This window comes from Brienomyrus brachyistius, chromosome 15 (genome assembly GCF_023856365.1).
Source record: "Brienomyrus brachyistius isolate T26 chromosome 15, BBRACH_0.4, whole genome shotgun sequence".
NCBI classification, from domain to species: domain Eukaryota; kingdom Metazoa; phylum Chordata; class Actinopteri; order Osteoglossiformes; family Mormyridae; genus Brienomyrus; species Brienomyrus brachyistius.
The window spans coordinates 12,517,444-12,538,204 of record NC_064547.1 but is presented as its reverse complement, the minus strand read 5'-3'; the positions used below and the strand labels follow the sequence as shown (position 1 = coordinate 12,538,204).

The following is a 20,761-nucleotide window of genomic DNA, read 5'->3' as shown; positions in this document are numbered from 1 at the left end:
AGATGGTTCTGCAGTCCCACTCCTGCTTTAGGGAGCCTCAGCCTTTCTTGTGATCCTCCTGGAGGAAAACAGGGGCCTGGCGGATTTCTCTGGTTTCCAGTCTGCTGCAATGGAAAACTTTAATTATAACAGTTAGTCATGTAGAAAATTGCTTGATGGACTTATGTTTGATTTTTTTTTTTTATTATTTTCTATCTTAAAAATTTTTTAGTTTTAAAATCTGAAGAATACACTGGATTAGCTCAGGATACATTTGCTTGTAGTTGATTAATACAGTTATATACAAAATAATTTATTGGTGCCTGGTATTAAACAGACAAGTCCCAACTTTAAGAATCACCAGTGTTATTCGTGGCGATTATAAGGAAGAACTATTATAAATGCATATGAATTCCAGTATGTCACGCGTGCCAGTGACATGTCATTATGGCTGAAATTCTCGAGGACATCTTTGGCGAGGCAAAAGGAAGACTGTCTGCATGTCAACAGCAGGCACAACTCAAAACACCCGTCGGGGAGTATGGCAGAGAGAGAGAGTATTCAGAGTGATGTGTCCTCAAGGGGATTGGCTGTAATTGCTGATTGACATCCAGCTGAGCAAATTGACAGTACCCTGCATCTCTCAGGGGCGGGGAGATGCCATGCCAGGGAGATTGCCCATTTAAGGTTTCCCATCCACTATGGCAGCCTTCCATCCTCTGCTACTTCTCTTCAGTACCCATTAAGTCAATTATACTTTGTTTTTCTGGTGAGGGACAGCAGGGGCGAGTAACCCTTTGTCGTACTGTGACCTCTCAATCAGGAATGATTTAACACGGCTGACACTGTCTGTCCACCTCCCCGCTAACAAGCTAACGAGCCCAGCTCAGGCCCAGGGTATCGAAAGACCACGCTAACGACTCCAATGCCGCTTTCTCCCTGGGTCACAATTGCTCCCGTTTGTCAGAAAGCCCCCCCGCTTCTTTTTAGGCTTGGGGGGGCTCCAGTTTCCTGGGCTTCAAACACACTCATTGGGCGCTAACTTGACAGTGTGTTTCAAAATGTAAACAGGAAACGCCTTTGAAAGGTGCTTTAAAGACAACCTTACCTGAAAGAAATTGCTCCCAGGCCAAATTCACTTGTGCAAAGTTAGGCACAGTTAGTTTTTTTGTGTTTGGAGTCAGGGGCACCAAAAGGGGGGGGGGCACAATATGATATGTTTCCATGGAGCCCAAAATTTCTAGCAGCTCCCCCACCTGTGCTTATGTACAGGCTAAGATGGAATAGCCGCTAGTTCAGGGCCTTGAGTTGTATGGGACCTTGATTTTTTCTCCCCATTCATACAGCATAATTTTTTTTGCCCTAATTCAGCCCTGGATAAACATATAGATGAATTTGCCATCAAAATGCAGTGGAAGGAAAATAACCCACAAGTACTTTTCTAATCACCTCTAACCTTTTACTGTGGATGTCGTTGGCTTATTGCTTGTTGCTTGTTGCTCTTCAGCGGTGAAAAAAAAATGTGCTGCACAGTGGCGCCTGCATGACAGCGTGAGCAAATGGACAGGTGCAGGCAGCAGACTGTGAGCTGAAGTCCTCCACCATCACCTTGTGACACTGCTGATGCAGTGTTTTGTTGTTTTTGTTGTACTGTTGGTCCTCCTACGACAAACTTTCAAAGCCCTAATGTCTGATTTAAAGGGAATGCTCTTTTGTCGTAATGTAATCGTGGTCTTATATACCAATGCCTATGTACCTTCAACTCTTAAATGGCTCCCTATTAGAAATAAAGGTGTATTTCTTATTTATTTTTAATGGATATGAACAGTTAAGCTTTAAGGGGTGAAATTTTCTTGTCAATGAGCTACATAGAAGAAAAGAAAAAACCTGCACGCAGCAGGCGTGCCGATGTTCGAATATTATATAGAAAATTATATAGATCGCAATTCTAACCGAGATGAAAGGTCTCAGTAGGTGATTGATGGGTAGGTGGACAGATATATTGTGAGCCTACAAGAGGTAGAGAAATTGCATGGAGCTGGGTACAGGTGACCGCTGGTGTTCCCATGGCAACTGATCACCAGGCTGCCACACAGTGTTAATAAAACCCAGGTGACCCTGATTGGACTAATTGATTCATTAGGATGTTATATAAAGGATCATAGGGAGGATGGCGCCACCATGTGTTCAGCTTGCGTAGGGTTTAGTTCACGGTAGATATCTGATTATAGTTTTCAGATTAAACAGCATGTTGTCTTATAGCTTGAATAATAACATTCTTTTTTATCTTTCTGTCTTTCTACTATATACATCTACTGTCTGTTTTTTGCCTTTTAGAAATACATGTGTATTTCTTACCTATTTTTGATGGATACGTACAGCTTAAGCCTTAATGCAGCACACAGCGGGTGCGCTGACATTGGCCAAAGACTACAGGCTTATGAAAATAAATACAGAAAATTATAAAGATTTAAGCCATAAAAGCTTCTCACCCAGATTAAAGGTCTCAGAATGCAGTTGATGGAAATAAAAATGAATAGCAAATTATGATTAGGCTGCATGCTCACTTCATATTTCCTAACGGTCATTGCGTTGCTTAGACAACTGAAGATGCAACCAATTAATGCAGCCTGTGGAACTGCCACTGCAGATCGGCAAAATGGTTATTAAGAAAAGATGTATCTGATGTTAACTTACTAATTTTTAATAAAAGGAATATTTTGGTTAATAGGCTATTTTATGGCAACCTTTAGAACTATAAATAATTATTGTTGGTTAAGAAAATTAAACAGAAGTAATTATTTTATTTAACAAAAGGTATTTTTACGTAAAGAATAGGAATTTTTTTTTTTTTTCCCAAAAACATTGTGGGAGAACATTGAATCGTGAGCCCAATATTGTGAATCGAACCAAATGGTGAATTGGGTGAATCATTACTTGCCTACTAGCGACCAATTAGCTTAGCATGTGCTAAAGCACCCATACCTGCTGCCCCAGGCTGCTCTTAGTCAGCACCCTGCCTTGTAAGCTACATCTGCTACTTCCTGTCAAAAGGCAGGAAGTAACCTGGAAACTGTTCACATTGTGACAGCCCAGTTATTCTCATTCACTGACGGATCATCAGTGAAGAGCATCCGCCTGATGACGTTGTGTTCCATGAGGTTTGTGTGCTTGTTGACTGGCTGGTTTTTTTTTTTTTTTTGGTACACAGGGTCACAGCCTCCTGGGATGCAGACCTACAGTGACCCAAGCAACATCATGGTGCCGCCCCTGGCCCCCGCCTACCAGGTGCAGCCAAGCTCCGCCCACATGATGGCTTCTTATCCGCCTCCCCCATCCTACTGCAATCACTCACCCCCGCCCTACGAGCAGGTCTTCTCAACCCCAGAGAAGAAGTAACGTCTCCTCAGGCTCTGGTGATCGATCGACATGTGTCCCAGCCTCTCTCTCTTTCTTTCGTCTGATTGGATAGCTCATCGCCGGGAAGGAGGGTCGCGATGATCCCCCCAAATGTAACCAGTGCCTGTCACCCCCCCCAGCCTTCCCGAGCATAGTGCCCTCAAACACAAAGACCGGGAAAACCACCGGAGGTCACATGACGCTCAAGCCTGGATGTGAAATTCCTTCTGTGTTTACGATGAGACTGTTGAATGCATTTTTTTCCATTGTTCTCTTAATTTCACATTAAACCCAATTTAGTCTTTTCAAATCGGTGTGTTTCTGGTGACATCTTAGTCGATTTCTCACACTCCCGCTAACAAGCTTGCATCATTGTGTTAATGAGTAGGAATTACCTGGTTTTAGCTGAAGACTGGATTATTGCTTGGGTGAATCAAGTAATCTGCCGATCTCTCCTGTCTGGGTAGTGTGTACACACATCAGTATGAGTGTATGAGTGTGTGTGTGTGTGTGTGTATGAGAGTTGTGCTACTGTGTCTGACAGATTAAAATGGCAGGAAAACATGCTCAGTGCAGGATAGCGGTTGTGTCGAGGAAGACGGCAGCTCCAGTGTCGTCCAAATCATGGCGAGTGACGGCAATGGCGTTCCCACCGACGTGGCTCAGCCCCCAGTCTCTGAGCAGATGGCTTCGCTCCGGGAGGTGACCGCTGCGCTAGCAGCAGCTCAAATTAGGGCTGAAATTCTGCCTTTCGTCTCCACCTACCAGCAAGCGCGAGAAGGAAATTATCCATGGCGCACATTTTGGTGTTCTGAAGCAAACGATCATTCACCAAAAGAGGCGCGAATGCAAACGCCATTCGCCAGTGGGAGAAGCACATGAGGTTCCGAAACAGGCTATCTATAGACGGGGAGGAGGCTTATTTGGTGTGCTCCCCGCCGGGGGTTTTGAGAGTGTGCAGAGAAGACCATAGGTTGTGGGAATACGGGAACTATTTTACAGAGTGCACACTGCAGGATGCCAAAGGGAACAAGTAGGCAGGTCTCAGAAAAACACATAGTTTACGTAGTTAAAGGTCCCCGGCAGGTTTGGTGGTCCCGCTTGTCTGCTTGTGATTAAATGACCGACTTCTGAGTTCACAGGCCTCTGATGTACAGGAATATAAACTGAAATAATTTGCAGACACGGCAGAGTTGTAACAGTGTCTTTATTTTGCACTTTTGCTACAAGCAGAGTGAGAATTCTGGCATTTTTCAAAGGATACTGCAAAAGCTGAAAATCTGTGTGCGCTGGACAGTGAATTAACTGTGTTGCAGGATACTGTGGCCCGATGTCGTTATGTATTCAAATGCCTGCAGTTGGATCGTGTAATAAATGCAACAGTTTGGATGACAGTCTGTGACCTGATCCCTCTTAAAATTTCTAGGTTGTGTGTTTTAAGCTGAAGACAAAAGCTTCAATTAACAGAAAAAAGAAATGCAAAAAATCAACAGACAGTGTTGTTGATACGGTGGCTGTTTTTGTTTGGAGGAGATGGAAGGATTTCAGAGCTTTATAAACATTTCCTACCAGGGTATCTATCAGGAGTCAAACTTGTCCCACAATCCTCCCTGTGGTAGTCACCATAGCAATGATAACACAGCAGGGCTACAACTGCCTGTTTTAAAATGCTTTGTTTGCAACAATTTAGGGCCCATCAGAACAAAGACCCCTCAGGATTAAATGATTCTACTCAAATTCATACACCAAAATTACAAAAACACAATTAACCATTAGTCAGACAGAGACTGAATAATGCCTCAGTCTTATATTTACAAAGACAGCATGGGGATTAAAAGCATCTACATTTCTATGAATAAAATTACAGACCAGGGGTCCTTCCACAAAGCAGGATTTCTTGCTTAGCCGTGTAACTTGTTGAATTTAAGCTAGTATGGGCTAAATGAATTTTATGCTCCTCCGCTTACATGTTAATCAGACCTTAAATCCGACAAGTTATCTAGCTAAGCAACAAATCTTGCTTTGTGGAAAAGCCCCTTGATAAATAACTTTAACAGGAACTCAGTTAGTAGTTTAGAGAAGTTACAGTGTATATCATCTATTTCTTCTATAGTACAACATAATTTTTAAATTACATAAAAAAAACTCCAAACAATCCCATAATCCATTGGACATTAATCCAGAATTGGTCCTTTTAAAGATGGCAAATTGTGTGGCTTCTTTTATGATGGCAGAATATTCTTTAAATGTCTTTGGGAGAAGGATCTAGAGTGTTTATGAGAAATATGTAAAATCTTTCATTTTGACCACACATATAAGATGTTTAACTATGCAACCTGGAAATGGGTTTGGACGGAGGTACTTAAGATTCACCTTCTCTGCTGGTGGAGTGGTGGAATAATCATTGAATTTCTCTCTGTTTATAAACTAAAAATAAATCTAAATTCTTACAGGGAATAAAAGTCAGTTTGCAAATCTTTCATTTGCTACTGTAAAAAAAAAAAATAAGAATGAGAAGTGTTTATGTAAACAGTAGCTAATGTACACTCAATCATCAAACATAAAGAACTGCCGTAATGTGTGATATGAACTTATACACTCATATGCATGCAGTATTTTGCCATATTGAAGCATAATCTTTTTTTTTTCTTTGTCGTTGTTGACACACCACAGCACATAGTGCACAACAATGAAATTTGTCCTCTGCATTTAAACCATATGTGATATCGTAACATAGCAGGGGCGGATAATTCAGCGCCCAGGGAACAGTGCTTAGGGTCGGAAAGACCTCCAGACGGCTCCTATAGCTCAGCAAATAGAGTATTGTTCTAACGAAGTGAAGGGCATAGGTTCAAATCTGCTGAAACATGCCTAAATTGTAAGCCTTCCCTATACTGCAAGTCACTTTGGGTGAATGCATGTGGTAAATGGACATCATGTGCAGAAGGACCAGTGGTCATGCAAAGCACCTTGTGCTTCTCCACCCTACAGGGGCACATTTCCACACACCCTGCTTTACACCCCACCCCCAATATGACAGTTATGAAGATAATCTTTATTGTGATTATCACTTGGACAACGAAACTGAAAATGCAAAAGCAGTTTGCAGGGGAGATTCTGGGATTCTTGAAGGGCCACAATTCATACAAAAGGGGGCAACCTTATCTTTAGCCAATGATATGGTATTTTCAATGAGTGAGTGACAGGGGTGGGGGTACTCCGGGGGCCAATCAGCTTTCAGTTAAGGGCAATTCCCCTGTACATGTCTCTGCTGGTTGGGCCCATGTAGCTGTCTCTTCAGACTGGAGTCCGAAGGACGAATCTTGACTGACTCCCCAGGACAGGGATCACAATTACGTCAACAGCCGCAGTACGAGTTAATGATTATTATAGCATGATACTGACCACATGTTATATGGGGTTCTTAAAAGTTCTTAAAGCTAAAGACACTGTTGGTTATAAATGATCTGAGCTTAGGAGTGGTTATAAATCATTTAAATAAAAGTAAATCCGAGAGGGTAATGCAGTGTAAAGCAGCTTCAAATGTGTGTATTAGATGGTCACTTTCGATTTGAAAACCTGGAGAAAGATCAGGTATCAGTCCCAGCGTGCTGAGCTCCGTTCAGCTACTGCAGGTCTGTCAACAAAAACGGCTGGATCAAAACAAACAAGAACAGGAAAGACTTGAAAGCAAACGGATCGATGGCCAGTGAGTGGATGCGCACCGCAGAAAGAAGAGACGCCGCATGATCCAAGGACACGCGGCCCATAGGAAACAGGAGGAAAACAGGTCAAACCGTGTCTGCAAACAAAGGATGACAGAATGGAACGGCTTCGTCTCGACTGGTACCGGGAGTAAAGATATTAGACTAAAGATTTAAAGAAACGGCAATAATTACTAACAGGAAACAGCACCTTTCACTAAAGAAAATGAAGCAGACTACAATAGGCTGAAATTTACTAACTAGCAACAATAAATACAAAAGCCTTGGGGGTAGAGAAGTTAATTTGCAATGGGTAATGATGCAGAACCTCACTGTTTATGTTAGACATCTAAATGGTGAATACAAAAAATGTTTAAGGAAACATGTCATGCGTGCCACTCATGTGGTACATGGGAATATACAGCAGTCCCTCAAGCAAGGCGTTGCATACAATTAGTGGAAGGGTTTTGCATTTTGCTGGAAATAATGCGTCTACCTGCTAAAGAAGCAAAATAAAGCCATCAAGTCAGATAACCAGTTCCAACATGTGTTTATTTTTTCCCTCCACCAAGCATGAGTGTGCCGACCCAAAGATCTCCGACCTCTGGGATAGCATCTCATGTTAACAGTTTAATTTGGAGAATAGTGACGAGTTGGATGGAAGTACATGGTATGATGCAGCCTGGATGCTGCCACAATCCGGCTCGCTTTCCCCAATTTATAAAGAGGTTTGACCAAATAAGACGAGGCTCACGCTTCCCCTCGTCTGTCATCCTTCAGTCCCACCCACCCTTCATGCTTAATTAATGGCATCTGGTTCCTGACTGAATTACGACTGTTCAATCTCACCCCCACCGTCACTAGACCAGCTGTAAAATTCTCATCTTATTAAAACGTATAAAATATTCGCAATGCCCTCACAAACCTGCTTCTGGACATCACTGCAGCTACTGGAGAATTACCGGCTGTCTGCAAGTAAGTGGGATCTCATCCTTTAAAAGGGGGTTAAATTTCACATCAGCAGCGAGCGGACAGGTCCGGTACACATTTAAATTAAGTCCTCAGCCAGAAGCATGATGAACGGCTCATTAAAAACGCCTTTTGCGACTATCTTGCCATTCATATATCAGGCTGATGGATTTTTTCCCCGTGGTCTGAAGCTCTTTGGCTCAGCGTTATAAATCCAAAAGGTGTTGCCATTATGCTGCTTAAAACCATGCTGCTTACGCCACTCAACATCAGGACAAATTCACATTCAGGCTCGCCTCATACACGGGGTTAACATGAATAAATCATCGAGGCATGAAGGCGGAAAAGGCTGATCCCTTTACTGGACTCTCAGACTGCTCTGTTTTAGATCTGAAGATGTGTAAAGCGTTTGAAGAGGAGAAGGAAAAAAGCAAATGTCATTCAGTGAAATTTCAGGATTTTTTTCTGTCTTGATCCACCAACATTTGACCTTTTTCCATCTTTTCAATATCACATATTCCCCATGAACCAAATACTGTTTGGATTTGACTCACTGTAAACATGGGCAAAATAACAATGCACATAGACAAGTGCGCAGTGCTTGCAATTTTTTATGAGGGGGGCAAAAAAACAACAGGGTTCTGGTCGAGAGATTAATTTCCCTTTCCATTTGGATCCCAGATGCCTTCATCAAAAAGACCCCAGACCTGCAATGTTCATGCTTGTATATAAACAGAGACGAGGGATTGGATGGAAATGTGGCAAAAAAGCACACTAATGCGAAACTCTCATTTCTTCATATCTCCTACAGAGTGAGAAAGCAGGACACAAGTACCACACGAGGCTGGGGGGGGGGGCTCGCTTGTGACGGATGATTTCAACCGATCGCAGGAGGCGGCACAAGCCACGGTCCATCACGCGACCCCGCCGGCAATGCAGCAGTTCTGCACACACTGCAAAAAGCTGCCATTTGAACATTGGACATTTCTTTTTTTTAATAAATCCAATTATAACCATGCCGCCGCCGTTTCAATCCATCTCCGAAATGAGAGGCAGGCAGGCAGCCTGCACGACGCACGCTGACGCCCCAAACAACCCACCTGCCTCACTGGATCAATCCGGAAAAATGGCACCAGTGGGAACGGGCCGCTATTTAGAGAGACCAGTAACTCACATCATGGTTACACTGATCCTCTATCGTGAGGAAAGGCTTCGATGGCACATATCATGGGAACAGAAGGGGAGGTGAGTGCAAACAGCGGAGTGACATTCGTTCAGAGTGGAAACGTGGCGCGAGTTAATCGTACAATGAGTCCGGTTTTAAAATATGGGGGGAGCTTGTCGTTCAGCAAAGGAAAAGGTTCGTTTATAAAGCCGGTGATTTCAGCTTCATTCGTGACACGAATATAAAAAAAGAGCACAAAAAACCACCACATGTTTCAGCACAAAGCCGAGTTTGAGCATTCTGACTGCGTGTCAGCGAGAGCGGCCGCTCATGAGGGAAAGGCAACTGGTGGGCGGGGACAAGAGAAGCATGCGTGTGCAAGATGGGGGGCAGGCGGGGGGGGCGGGGTCAAGGCCGGAGCTGTGAGCCATCCCAACCAAGGCAGTCTGAGATCACCCAAAAGCAGAGATCAAAGTTCAAAAGCCGGGAAGCGGGAAGTTTCAGGCTCGGTCACGTCAGAGAGATAGTGGATGGTCCCCGCCATACCTAAGAGAGAGAGGAAGGGGCAGGTGAGTACGGTAACCAAGAAGAAATGTTAATGGTCAATAAATGCTCAGATTATACTGCAAATTATATTTGGAGGGCATTAGATGCTACTGGTTATACATGACTGGGGTGGGGGGTGTCACAGAAAGTGGCCACAAAGACCCACATGAAGCTCTGCCAGCCGCTCTCATCCGTCTTCTACATATTTCTTCCTTCAATGCACTTCGCGCGATAAACTGGCTCATCCAATCAGAGCCCTCGCCTTTGCCACGCCTCGGCGATACAGAATTAACCTGTGCAAGCTGTTGCAGCTGGACAGTTTGGTGGCAGAGGTGTAACAAGATCTGGCCAATCACACGCAGGATTCTCCTCTGCGTGCGTGTGGCAACCTGTTACCATGTATTTGGGACCCCTGAAGAAATTGGGGTTAAGGGCCGTAGGGTTCAAGTTTCCAGTGGTGATATGACTACCAGCTACCCGGCTGAGGTACTGGAGACAGAATCCAGCTGCTAGATGCATGTAATATGGACACTTGGACAGCATCTCAGGTTCCAGGAATTGGACGATGGTGAAGTTAATGAATTCCTGCGAACTGGCAGGAGAGGTTACGTCAGACACGCAGGCTGTGGAGAGGGAGCTCGTTAAAGACACTGAGAGCCCATGTGATGCTCAGGAGACGCCGGCGAGAGGATTAGGTCCGTTACCTTCGAACAGGGAGTACGGTCTGTCTGGTATGCGGCATCCGTGCGTCCCGTAGCCCAAGCACCACTCGGCAAACTGGAACGAGGTGAAAACAAACACTGTATGTTATGTTACTTAACTGCCCGTCCCAGAGTTCGGCATCATCGTCAGGCCAGACGCCCGCTTCACCACCACGCTCAGCTGATTCCCAGCTGCAGCTGCCAGCTACAGGGTGACACCCCGTGACCACAGCTCTGTGACGTGCCGACGTGAACATTGTTAGCCGTTAATGAACTGTTTCTTTAGTCACTGTGGCTCCTGTGTGTCTTAAATAGCTGTTCGTCAGAGTGTACCTGTCACCCCTGTCCCCCACCAAACAAAACTGAGGTCACAGACTCAATGCATGTAGATATCTGAACACCAGCGCCTTTCCGAAGCCCCAAAAAACGACCTCAGGCAACAAAACAGAAAAGGAGCATGCTGGGATACCCGGAGATGTTCTCTCTATATCAAATCTCACTATACGCCACATGCAGAGGCAGTCAGGAAAGCTGCAGGTAATGTAGTTATGAAATATTCAGCAGATGAGGGAGGGGGGAACCTCTCTGTCTATCTGCTTGTTACCAGGACATCCCTGCCCCCCCCACACATTGCAGCTGTGGAGGGAAATAACCCCCGAGGCATCCCGCCCCCATCCAAAACTCAAGGCTCAATCTAATAAACGCTAAATGTCCATTGAATATTGTTCATTATATTTCATCCAGTTTGTGACCCAATGACAACATACCCGGGAGAATGTACCCAAAGGTGTTCTCTCTCATTAGCGGTGACCTCCTCTTCATGTGTTATGCAAGTGCTGTTCATCAGGAGTATTAGATACCTGTTAGATGTGATTCTTAATATGCTGTGAGTAACTGTAGTATTGCAGAATAACATGCACCCCATTCTCGCTAAAAATTTTCTCTTTCCAAAATCAATCAATCAAATCTGCCCACCTGCCGATAGACAGACATCCTTTCATGCTATCTATCGTTTGTTTGATTTTTCTGCTTTCTTCCTCATTCCGAATAATTTTTGGTTCCATCATAAAAGGGAACTATACTTCTATTCCCCCACAATAAAAATAAGCTTTCAAATAATATAATTTAGAGTCACGCGTCACTTAACGACAGGAACACCTTCTGAGAAATGCATAGTTAGGCGATGTGTGAACATCATGGCGTGTACTTACACAAACCTAGAAGGAATGGCATACCACAAACCTAGGCTACAGTAGAAAGAGTACATTCTAAAATAACAAATGTACAATGTGGTACATATACTGAACAAAAATATAAACGCAACACTCTTGTTTCTGCTCCCATTTTTCATGAGATGGACTTAAAGACCTACAATTCATTCCAGATACACAATATTACCATTTCTCTCAAACATTTCTCACAAATCAGTCTAAATGTGTGATAGTGAGCACTTCTGCTTTGCTGAGATAATCCATCCCACCTCACAGGTGTGCCACATCAAGATGCTGATCTGACATCATGGGTAGTGCACAGGTGTACCTTATACTGCCCACAATAAAAGGCCACCCTGGAATGTGCAGTTTTTTGCTTTATTGGGGGTCTGGGGACTCAGAACCGGTCAGTATCTGGTGTGACCACCATTTGCCTCATGCAATGCAACACATCTTCTTCGCATAGAGTTTATCAGATTGTCAATTGTGGCCTGTGGAATGTTGGTCCACTCCTCTTCAATGGCTGTGCGAAGTTGTTGGATATTAGTGGGAACTGGTACACGCTGTCGTATACGCCGGTCAAGCACATCCCAAACATGCTCAACGGGTGACATGTCCGGTGAGTATGCTGGCCATGCAAGAACTGGGACATTTTCAGCTTCCAAGAACTGTGTACAGATCCTTGCAACATGGGGCCGTGCATTATCTGTCTGAGTGGCTGGTCTCAGACGATCTTGGAGGTGAACCTGCTGGATGTGGAGGTCCTGGGCTGGTGTGGTTACACGTGGTCTGCGGTTGTGAGGCCGGTTGGATGTACTGCCATATTCTCTGAAACGCCTTTGGAGACGGCTTATGGTTGAGAAATGAACATTCAATGCACGAGCAACAGATCTGGTTGACATTCCTGCTGTCAGCATGCCAATTGCACGCTCCCTCAATGCTTGTGGCATCTGTGGCATTTTGCTGTGAGACAAAACTGCACATTCCAGGGTGGCCTTTTATTGTGGGCAGTATAAGGTACACCTGTGCACTACCCATGATGTCAGATCAGCATCTTGATGTGGCACACCTGTGAGGTGGGATGGATTATCTCAGCAAAGCAGAAGTGCTCACTATCACACATTTAGACTGATTTGTGAGAAATGTTTGAGAGAAATGGTAATATTGTGTATCTGGAATGAATTGTAGATCTTTAAGTCCATCTCATGAAAAATGGGAGCAAAAACAAAAGTGTTGCGTTTATATTTTTGTTCAGTGTATATTAACAGCTAACATAGTTATCACTGTCAAGTATTGCATACTCTATATTATTGTATGCAAGGTAATTTTACACGCCTGGCAGAGCAGTAGGTTTGTTTACACCAGCATCACCACAAACATGCGAGTAATGCATTGCATAATGCAGCGTTGCAACGGCTACAATGTCAGTAGATGATTGGAACATTTTAGCTCCATTATAATCTTATGGGAGCACTTTCATATATGCAGTCTGTCATTGACCAAAACATTACTGTACTATAAAACCATCTAGGCAATTTACATGGACACAAGCCCATAAAAATGGACCAGCATCCTGTCCTCAGGTGACCCAAGAAGGGCTGCAGATCAGCCCCCAGCCAGAGGGGGGCAGCCTTACCTTGCAGGCTCGGTAGAGATACTTCTTCTCCTGCGTCAGGTGGTAGAGGCAGAGGAAGGCGTAGCCGTTGCCTGCTGTACCATGGCAGATGCCATAGCCCTTGCGAAGCAGACCCCGCTGCCAGATGACCTCACCACACTCCACCGCCTCCTTCAGATACTTCTCCTCCTTAAACACCTGGAGGCAGGGTCGTGGGGGGGGGGGAGAGAGTGAACACCAGACTAATTAACCTGGCTGCACTTCTAGAAAAGGGCAACTCCTGAGTTCATTGTCAGGGCTATGGGAGAGTTTAGCAAAAACAGACAGCATGAAAATGGACCACAAGCTGGCATTCAGGCTTGGCAAAGACGGAGGGATGGGAAGGGAATGCAGCACACCAGAGGGCTGCTCACCAGTCACTTTCTTATCACCCATACTTTTATATCGGGTGTTCTTAAAAATCCATGACCTTTTTGCCCATGTCGCCCATCAGAACAAAGCAGAGGTCGAAGTTCTACAAAGCTCCTCACAGTTGATGTACCCTTTCATGCTGATGGAGAGCAGATTCACACTTATATCCGCAGGGTAGTCCTGCCTAGTTAAGACCGAAATTATCAAACCGATTTCAACAGAAAAGGGAAGACCAGACACCTGACCAGTACCCTAGCACACCTTAAACATCTCTGACTGTAATCAGTGTGTAACCATACTGACTAAATCCCACCCTCTATAAACCCAAAACACGTCACCGTCATCTCAAACCTCATCTTGCCGCTCGTCTATGAGGGCTACTGGGACTAAGAGGATACCAGAAACCCATTATCATAAAAGCGGGCCGAGAGTAAACAGGAACTTTAAGTCAGCCCTCAAACGGCTACAAGATAATCTCTCCCCTCCGAAAAAAATCGAAAAGTACCAAAATGAAGCAAAACCACAAGACCCCACAGCCATCGACATGGGCTAGTCTGACAGGCAGAGTATAGATTTAACATCTGTCTGTTCATCCATCCTTCCATCCCTCCATCCTCTAACCATTTATCCTGGTCAGGGTCACAGAGAACTTAGAGCGGATCCCAGGCAGCACAAGACACAAAGCTGGGGTACATTCTGGACCAGACGCCAGTCCACGGAAGGCCACACAGACACACACACAGATATCTTTTTGTGGATTTCTATGGAGAAAACTCTAATCCCAACGATGACAACCCTAACCCCTACCCAGCCCTAACCTTAACCATACTGTAAGTAACCAAACAAAATACAAGACTTCTGCCATTTTTAGATTTTTGACTTCATGCACCGATTTTTATACAATTGAAGTCATCCTTGTGGAAACCCAAAAACAGGTATTCACACTGTGGGGACAAGGTAAGGTATTTCTGGACCACACACACACACACACACACACACATACATAAGGTCATTCATTTCTATGGGAAACCCTAATCCCAATCACAATACCCTTAACCCCTACCTAGCCCTAAATACAAGAGTTTTGGCGCTTTTACTTTTTTGATTGCATTGACAGATTTTTATAAAATTGAGGTCATCCAAATGGGGACCTGAAGAAGTGTCCCCAAAAGTAAGGAAGTTTCAGGTTTTACCGCACTTTGGGGACATTTTGGTCCCCAAATGTGATCTATGCAAACCCCCCCCCACACACACACACACACACACACACACACACACACACACACACAGGGAGTACCACTGAAGGACACCACTGCAGAACAGGCAAACTCCACACACACACACACACACACAGGGAGTACCACTGAAGGACACCACTGCAGAACAGGCAAACTCTACACACACACACAAAGTGGAGGAGGTAGATATAAACCCTAAAACTGCATCTTTTTACAGGTTTATTCATCTCAAGCAGACTTTCCTTGCCAACAACAAAATAAATATGTGGGGGCAGCAAATGGATTTGAATCACCTTGTCATTTGCCAGAGCGTAACACGCTGTCAGAAAGAAATTTTTCGCAAAATATGAAATTCGTTCCACTTTCCTTGGTGCTCCAAGTCATCATTTACCGGGGAAGTTATCTGGGAGGACCGGCACCATACACACTGGTTAGAGTGGATTCGAAAGGACAGATGATGCCACCAAGTGACCTCATTAAAGAAGCAGAAGGAAAAAAAAGAATCACGTTTCCTCCCCCTGAACAGGCATCTGAATGCAATTGAGCCGAGTGGCATTTTTAAAGTCGACTGGCAATACCCACTTCTACCACCTGGTGTCACTGCAGATCACTCATTTCTTCAAGGACACCAGCCTGGTTACGATGGACAGCAGGGGGAATTTCATACTCAGTTCCAGACATCTTTACCTACAGCATTGTGTTTAATAAGGTTCCTATGGGCATTTCATCTAAATTACATCAGACCCAAGGCTGGGCGCTGGGAGGACGCCAGTTGGGCTCCTCATCAATCTCCACCGACAGTGCCGGCTTACTTCCTTCTAAATGGCTCCAGCGCAACAAAGAATAAGAAACAACCGTCAACCCAACTGGGACAGCGGCAGCACGTGACCACAGAAGGTCGTCCTCTCCATGAGTCTGCACACATAAGGCCTAAAATGAGGTGAGCGCGAGGATGGGTTACAATGCAGGGTAAATATCAATGGCCGTTAGCTAATTTTCATTAGCATGATGTGAAGCAAGGCCTTCTGGGTCAGGCACGTGTCACGACCCCGGAGAGCCCATTAACAGCTACATGGGTACCAGTGTGCCCCCAATTCCCTGTTCCAGTTACTCCAGCTGCTCTGGCCGGAACATTTATGCCCAGTGGCTGGCCAACAGTCCTCAGTCAGCTAGGGACCACCACGGCACCCCCTAGAGGTAGGTCCCCAGAATATCTCCCTGGCACAAGCTAAGGGAAGCCAAGTCTTAGACAAACAAATGGTGTTTTTTTTTTTGTCTTATTCAGAGAGGGCCGGGATGCAGACAGGCGCATAAATCTTCCTGGACCATCTACCATAAGGGGGACGGATTTAGAGCACAGCCCGGCCTGCGGAGAGTCACCGATTGTGTCTGGGCCGCACTCTGCGAGGACCTCGCTGCATTACTCACCGGCTCTCCTCAGAGAGGCGGGAGGCTTATTTTTAACCACAGAGGGAGCTGTGAGCAGACTGGGGGGGGCTGGGGTCACAGCAAACATTCACCTTATGGGCCATGATGAGCATGTGGATGACCCCTGGGCTGCCGTGGCACCAGTGCACCAGCCGGTCTGTCTCGTTGCTCAACGACGACGGGTAGTTCCCAGAACGGAACTTCTTGTGCCTCACGTAGTCCACACTGGGCTTCACCAGCTCCGTCAGAACTTCCTGGCTCAGCTTGGCCCCCGGCTGTGAAGATGCAAAGAAACATCAGTGCGTGGGGGGGGGGGGGGGCGGGATTGTCTCCTAGGGGCTCAGAGTCCAGAATGGTGCGGACTGCCACCACCGTTTACGCTGACCATATATCATTCCAGCGTTCAGTGATCTGGAGGAAAAATTACCGGCGATCAGAATTGAGGTAGGGAGTACTGCGCAAACACCCGTACCAAGAGGAAGACTTCTAATATTTGAAACTAATGGCTTGGTGGAGATTTAGCTATATGTCAATAAAACACCAGATTTTTCTGACGGGGTAAGACGCAAAGCACCACTTCCAGTCAGAGGAAATGGCAAGATTCTCAAAAATATACTGCACTCATTAAAACACATTAAGAAAGTGATTATGTGTGATTCAGTATATCATCGATGAAACTATAATCAAAACACAGTCCTTTGTATATGCCAGAGACACGCAGGGACCAGCCCAGGCACCCCTTGGACGTCCCTGAAACCCAACGTCAGCTCAGGTTCTCCAGCACCACGGTCCTGTCCCAGACAGACCTATTATTACCAAGCTGACCAGTCACTGAGCGGCTCACTGCCAGGCAAACTTCCTGACCCACCAGTGGCAGTCTTTCACAAACCGTTATGTCCTTGTTTGTGTCGGTGTTGATAGCTGCTCGCTCAGTTAGACACCGTGATCCAGAGCCATGCTGGGGATAGAGGCTGCGGGTTCTGGTGGAGAAACAGGATTATCCCAAGCTACGCGTGTCATACATCATACGTCAAAGACGGCGTGGGGCTCAGCGGGATGAGACTCCATGTCTGTGATCACAAGGTCCCTGGTTCAGATCCTGTGACTGGCAGAGTAATTTCACCATTAGGCCCTCGAGCAAGGCCCTTAACCCTAACTGCTCCAGGGACTGGTTAACATCTGCCAGGACACCATTTCCAGGTTTACAGCTCGGTGACCTTTGGGGCATTACTGGGACAGAATAACATATGAATGCTGGGGAGCAGAAAATGATGAAATGGTGGGATTAGATGCAGGGAGTGTGATGCAGCACAGGAACAGGCCTCAAAAACCCCAACTGGTTTACTATGCTTACCCTGAGTCTTCACCTGCTTAAAAGGATGAATGAGATTTTTTGTGTCAAGTTAGATCAGCATATCTCACACGGGGCATACTACTGTTGAAGGGGAGCACCTTACTGTTAGGATGTCAAAGGAGTGGGGAAAAAAGGCTGAGATGTGGGGGAGGCTTTTGGTCCCTGAACGTGCCTAGGTGTGGGTCTGAAGCTCCCCTCCTTCTGCACACTGTCCATGTTAGTCACTAAGAGCTACGTAGCTGCAAGGATTTAAAGAGGACAGTGAAAGCGGCAAAGGGTATAGAGGGCTGGCCTGGCATTACGATAGTCCATAATTTTCCGGCATGTGTGAGTCGGAATCTTCGCAGTACTCAAACTTTCATGTCTCAATTTAGAAATGCTCCGGGGGGGGGGGGATTCTCAATTACCAAGCCCCCGCTGGATACCAGGTGCAATGGAAAAGCTCCTGCTTCAAACGGCAGTAATCGAGAATCCCAGACAGCAAACCAGAGGCCCGAATCGATTCCGAGGAAAGCGTTTAGGGCAGAGAGAGCCTCGTGAATAATGCATAACCCTGGTGGCATCCGGCCACGCTCCGCAGACTGCGGCCCATTCAGCATCTGACGACATCACACATCACGCACTTCAGAGAGCTGAAGGAAAGGATCTCACGCGAGTCATCGCCAAGCACCATTCCGAAAACGGCAGAGATTAGAAAGGGTCTACAACATTCCCGGCCAAATTAAGGTAAGGCAGTACAGCTCTTTCCAGAACACAACGCAGGCCACAGATTTGCCGTCACTGATCCACACCTGCAGCTGTCCCAAACAGCGAGCATCACGCCCAACTCTCTGCCTCCGATGTTTACCGAGCTGCAGGTGTCCACACAGGAAACGTGTTTCCCTGCTTGACTGAGTGAAGCAGATGCTCTTCTGGCAGTGTTGGGAAGCCCCTGGCACCAGGTACTAAACAAAGGCTCTGCAGGCCCTCCAGGGTCCTATTGCAGCCTGGGTTCTGTTCGGCTTATTTGATTTGAGTCAAACACACCCCCTAATCCCCTTAACAATACCTGAGCTGGTTGGGGTCACGTTGCACTCAGAAACATGTCAATCACAAACACACATACATCCCAAGGTGTTTATACACACTACATGAAAATGAACACCTAAAGCTAATTTTGGTAAGAATATACCCAAATCTCACCCCCTAGTACAAGTTCACACATTTTTGCTGACCCACTTACAGATGAGTTTCTGCGGCAGTGACCCAGGGAACCTCACCAGTAGGATGAGTGCGGGACTGGCACAACTCTACCCCACTGGCACAACTCTACCCCACTGGCACAACTCTACCCCACTGGCACAACTGGAAAGTTGGATGCACAGGAGCTTAATAAGAGCATCGGGCTCATTTAAAGGCAAGGAGATCTGGTTTATGGCCAAACAGCAGAGATGATTCATCCCTTAAAATACTGATCCAGGGTCACTTGACGCTCCAGACCGTGACCCAACTTGCTAAACTAATGTGTAAAAGTTATCTGACAAATCACAGTGCAGCATTATGCATAGATTAAATATGAAACAAAACGACACTATATATAAGGCGTCCTATTCAGATGTAAATTGTGTATGAGGAGATATCCCCAGTTTTTAAGGACTGATCACAACGTCAGAATGATGCGACTGAGACTGGGCGGGCAGCATCCCCGTGGACCATACTCTCCCAGGCATGTCGCTGCCCCCACTGGCCACACCCCTTCACCTGTCGCTGCCCCCCACTGGCCACACCCCTTCACCTGTCGCTGCCCCCCACTGGCCACACCCCTTCACCTGTCGCTGCCCCCCACTGGCCACACCCCTTCACCTGTCGCTGTCCCCACTGGCCACAACCCTTCACCTGTCGCTGCCTCCACTGGCCACACCCCTACACCTGTCGCTGCCTCCACTGGCCACACCCCTACACCTGTCGCTGCCCCCACTGGCCACACCCCTACACCTGTCGCTGCCCCCACTGGCCACACCCCCAGAGATGGTCACATCCCCATAGATCACACCCTCAGGTGTGTCCCCACACCCACTACTCACCTGCATCAGCATGAAGTATATGCCTGCCAGGCCATGCGCCGCACCCACATACTGCTTCCTGTGCCACTCGTACAGCAGGGGGCAGCGCTCAGTCTTCTTCTCCGCCTTGGACAGCCTCTTCCCTGACTCCAGGATGGCCTCCACCACCTAGGGTGAGATAAGACCAGAGTTAGGATGAGCTGACAGCTGCAAGGCTTCTCTGGACCAGGGACTGCATGACAGTACAGGGCAGGTCGGGGTGCACGCTGGACAGGATGCCAGTCCAGACCCAAACAGAACCAGTTTAAAGGCCAATAAAGTTACGTCAGTTATTTCAGCTTACATCTAAATCAGATTTAGTACACAATCACACTCTGGTGCTCCTGTGCTTTTTAGCTGAAGGTAGTTATAAACTTCATAAATGTGAGATTTAAGTTTTGTGCTGAAAATGGGTCAACCAGAGTATTCTAGTTCCAAAAAACAGCTCGTTTAAATTCACTGAACGGCGGGTCCCTTTGATACGTTTCCAGAGAAGTGTGCTTGTCTGTACTCTCCATGTCCGTGATCAAGCTGGAGAGCTTCACTGCTCTCCCTGTAAGATACCCACCATGATAACGACAGCAGGTAGATCAATTTCAAGAAGCTGGATCGCAGCATACATTCCACCCCATTTCACAAGTGTACCACCCCCAGCAGAAAAAGAATAGTGGTCTCACCCTATTTCCACTGGAACAGAGTATTAGCTACTTTTGGATTTCCCATAATCCCCTGCCCCCCAGCCCAAACCAACAGCAGACTATAGGAAGGCTGCTCTCGATGCCAGCAACCACACAGACAAACCAGGCAGCGAGGGAGACTGGGAACACCAGAGAAATGTAAACCCCAGTAAATGCATTGTTTTTAGCTCTTCAGGTACACTCCTGTTGAAATGACAGATGTCTAGACCAATGAGGCGGCCGGCTGAGAAAAGTGGGTGGGGCAAAGGGCAATGCCTCAACT

General features: G+C 46.2%; 2 protein-coding genes across 5 annotated transcripts in view; one reads left to right on the top strand and one right to left on the bottom strand.

Annotated features, from left to right (window-relative positions):
* Positions 1-4,767, top strand: part of vopp1 (VOPP1 WW domain binding protein) — a 46,895-nt gene extending 42,128 nt beyond the window's left edge. For both annotated transcript variants that reach the window (XM_048976885.1, XM_048976886.1), the window contains one exon: positions 3,191-4,767. In XM_048976885.1, the coding sequence (XP_048832842.1) occupies positions 3,191-3,378 (188 nt within the window). In that variant the 3' untranslated portion in view covers positions 3,379-4,767. The remainder of the gene's footprint in view (positions 1-3,190) is intronic.
* Positions 4,569-20,761, bottom strand: part of lancl2 (LanC lantibiotic synthetase component C-like 2 (bacterial)) — a 33,270-nt gene continuing 17,077 nt past the window's right edge. Inside the window, exons 5-10 of one of the 3 annotated variants that reach the window (XR_007382561.1) lie at positions 19,784-19,930; positions 16,459-16,641; positions 13,311-13,487; positions 10,467-10,539; positions 7,104-9,762; positions 4,569-7,015 (exon numbers count right to left, since the gene is read on the bottom strand). Coding sequence is in view for 2 of the 3 variants with exons in the window: in XM_048976878.1 (XP_048832835.1) it covers positions 10,272-10,354; positions 10,467-10,539; positions 13,311-13,487; positions 16,459-16,641; positions 19,784-19,930 (663 nt within the window). In the remaining variant the exon portion in view is untranslated. The other 2 variants (XM_048976879.1, XM_048976878.1) reach the window with 2 other exon arrangements.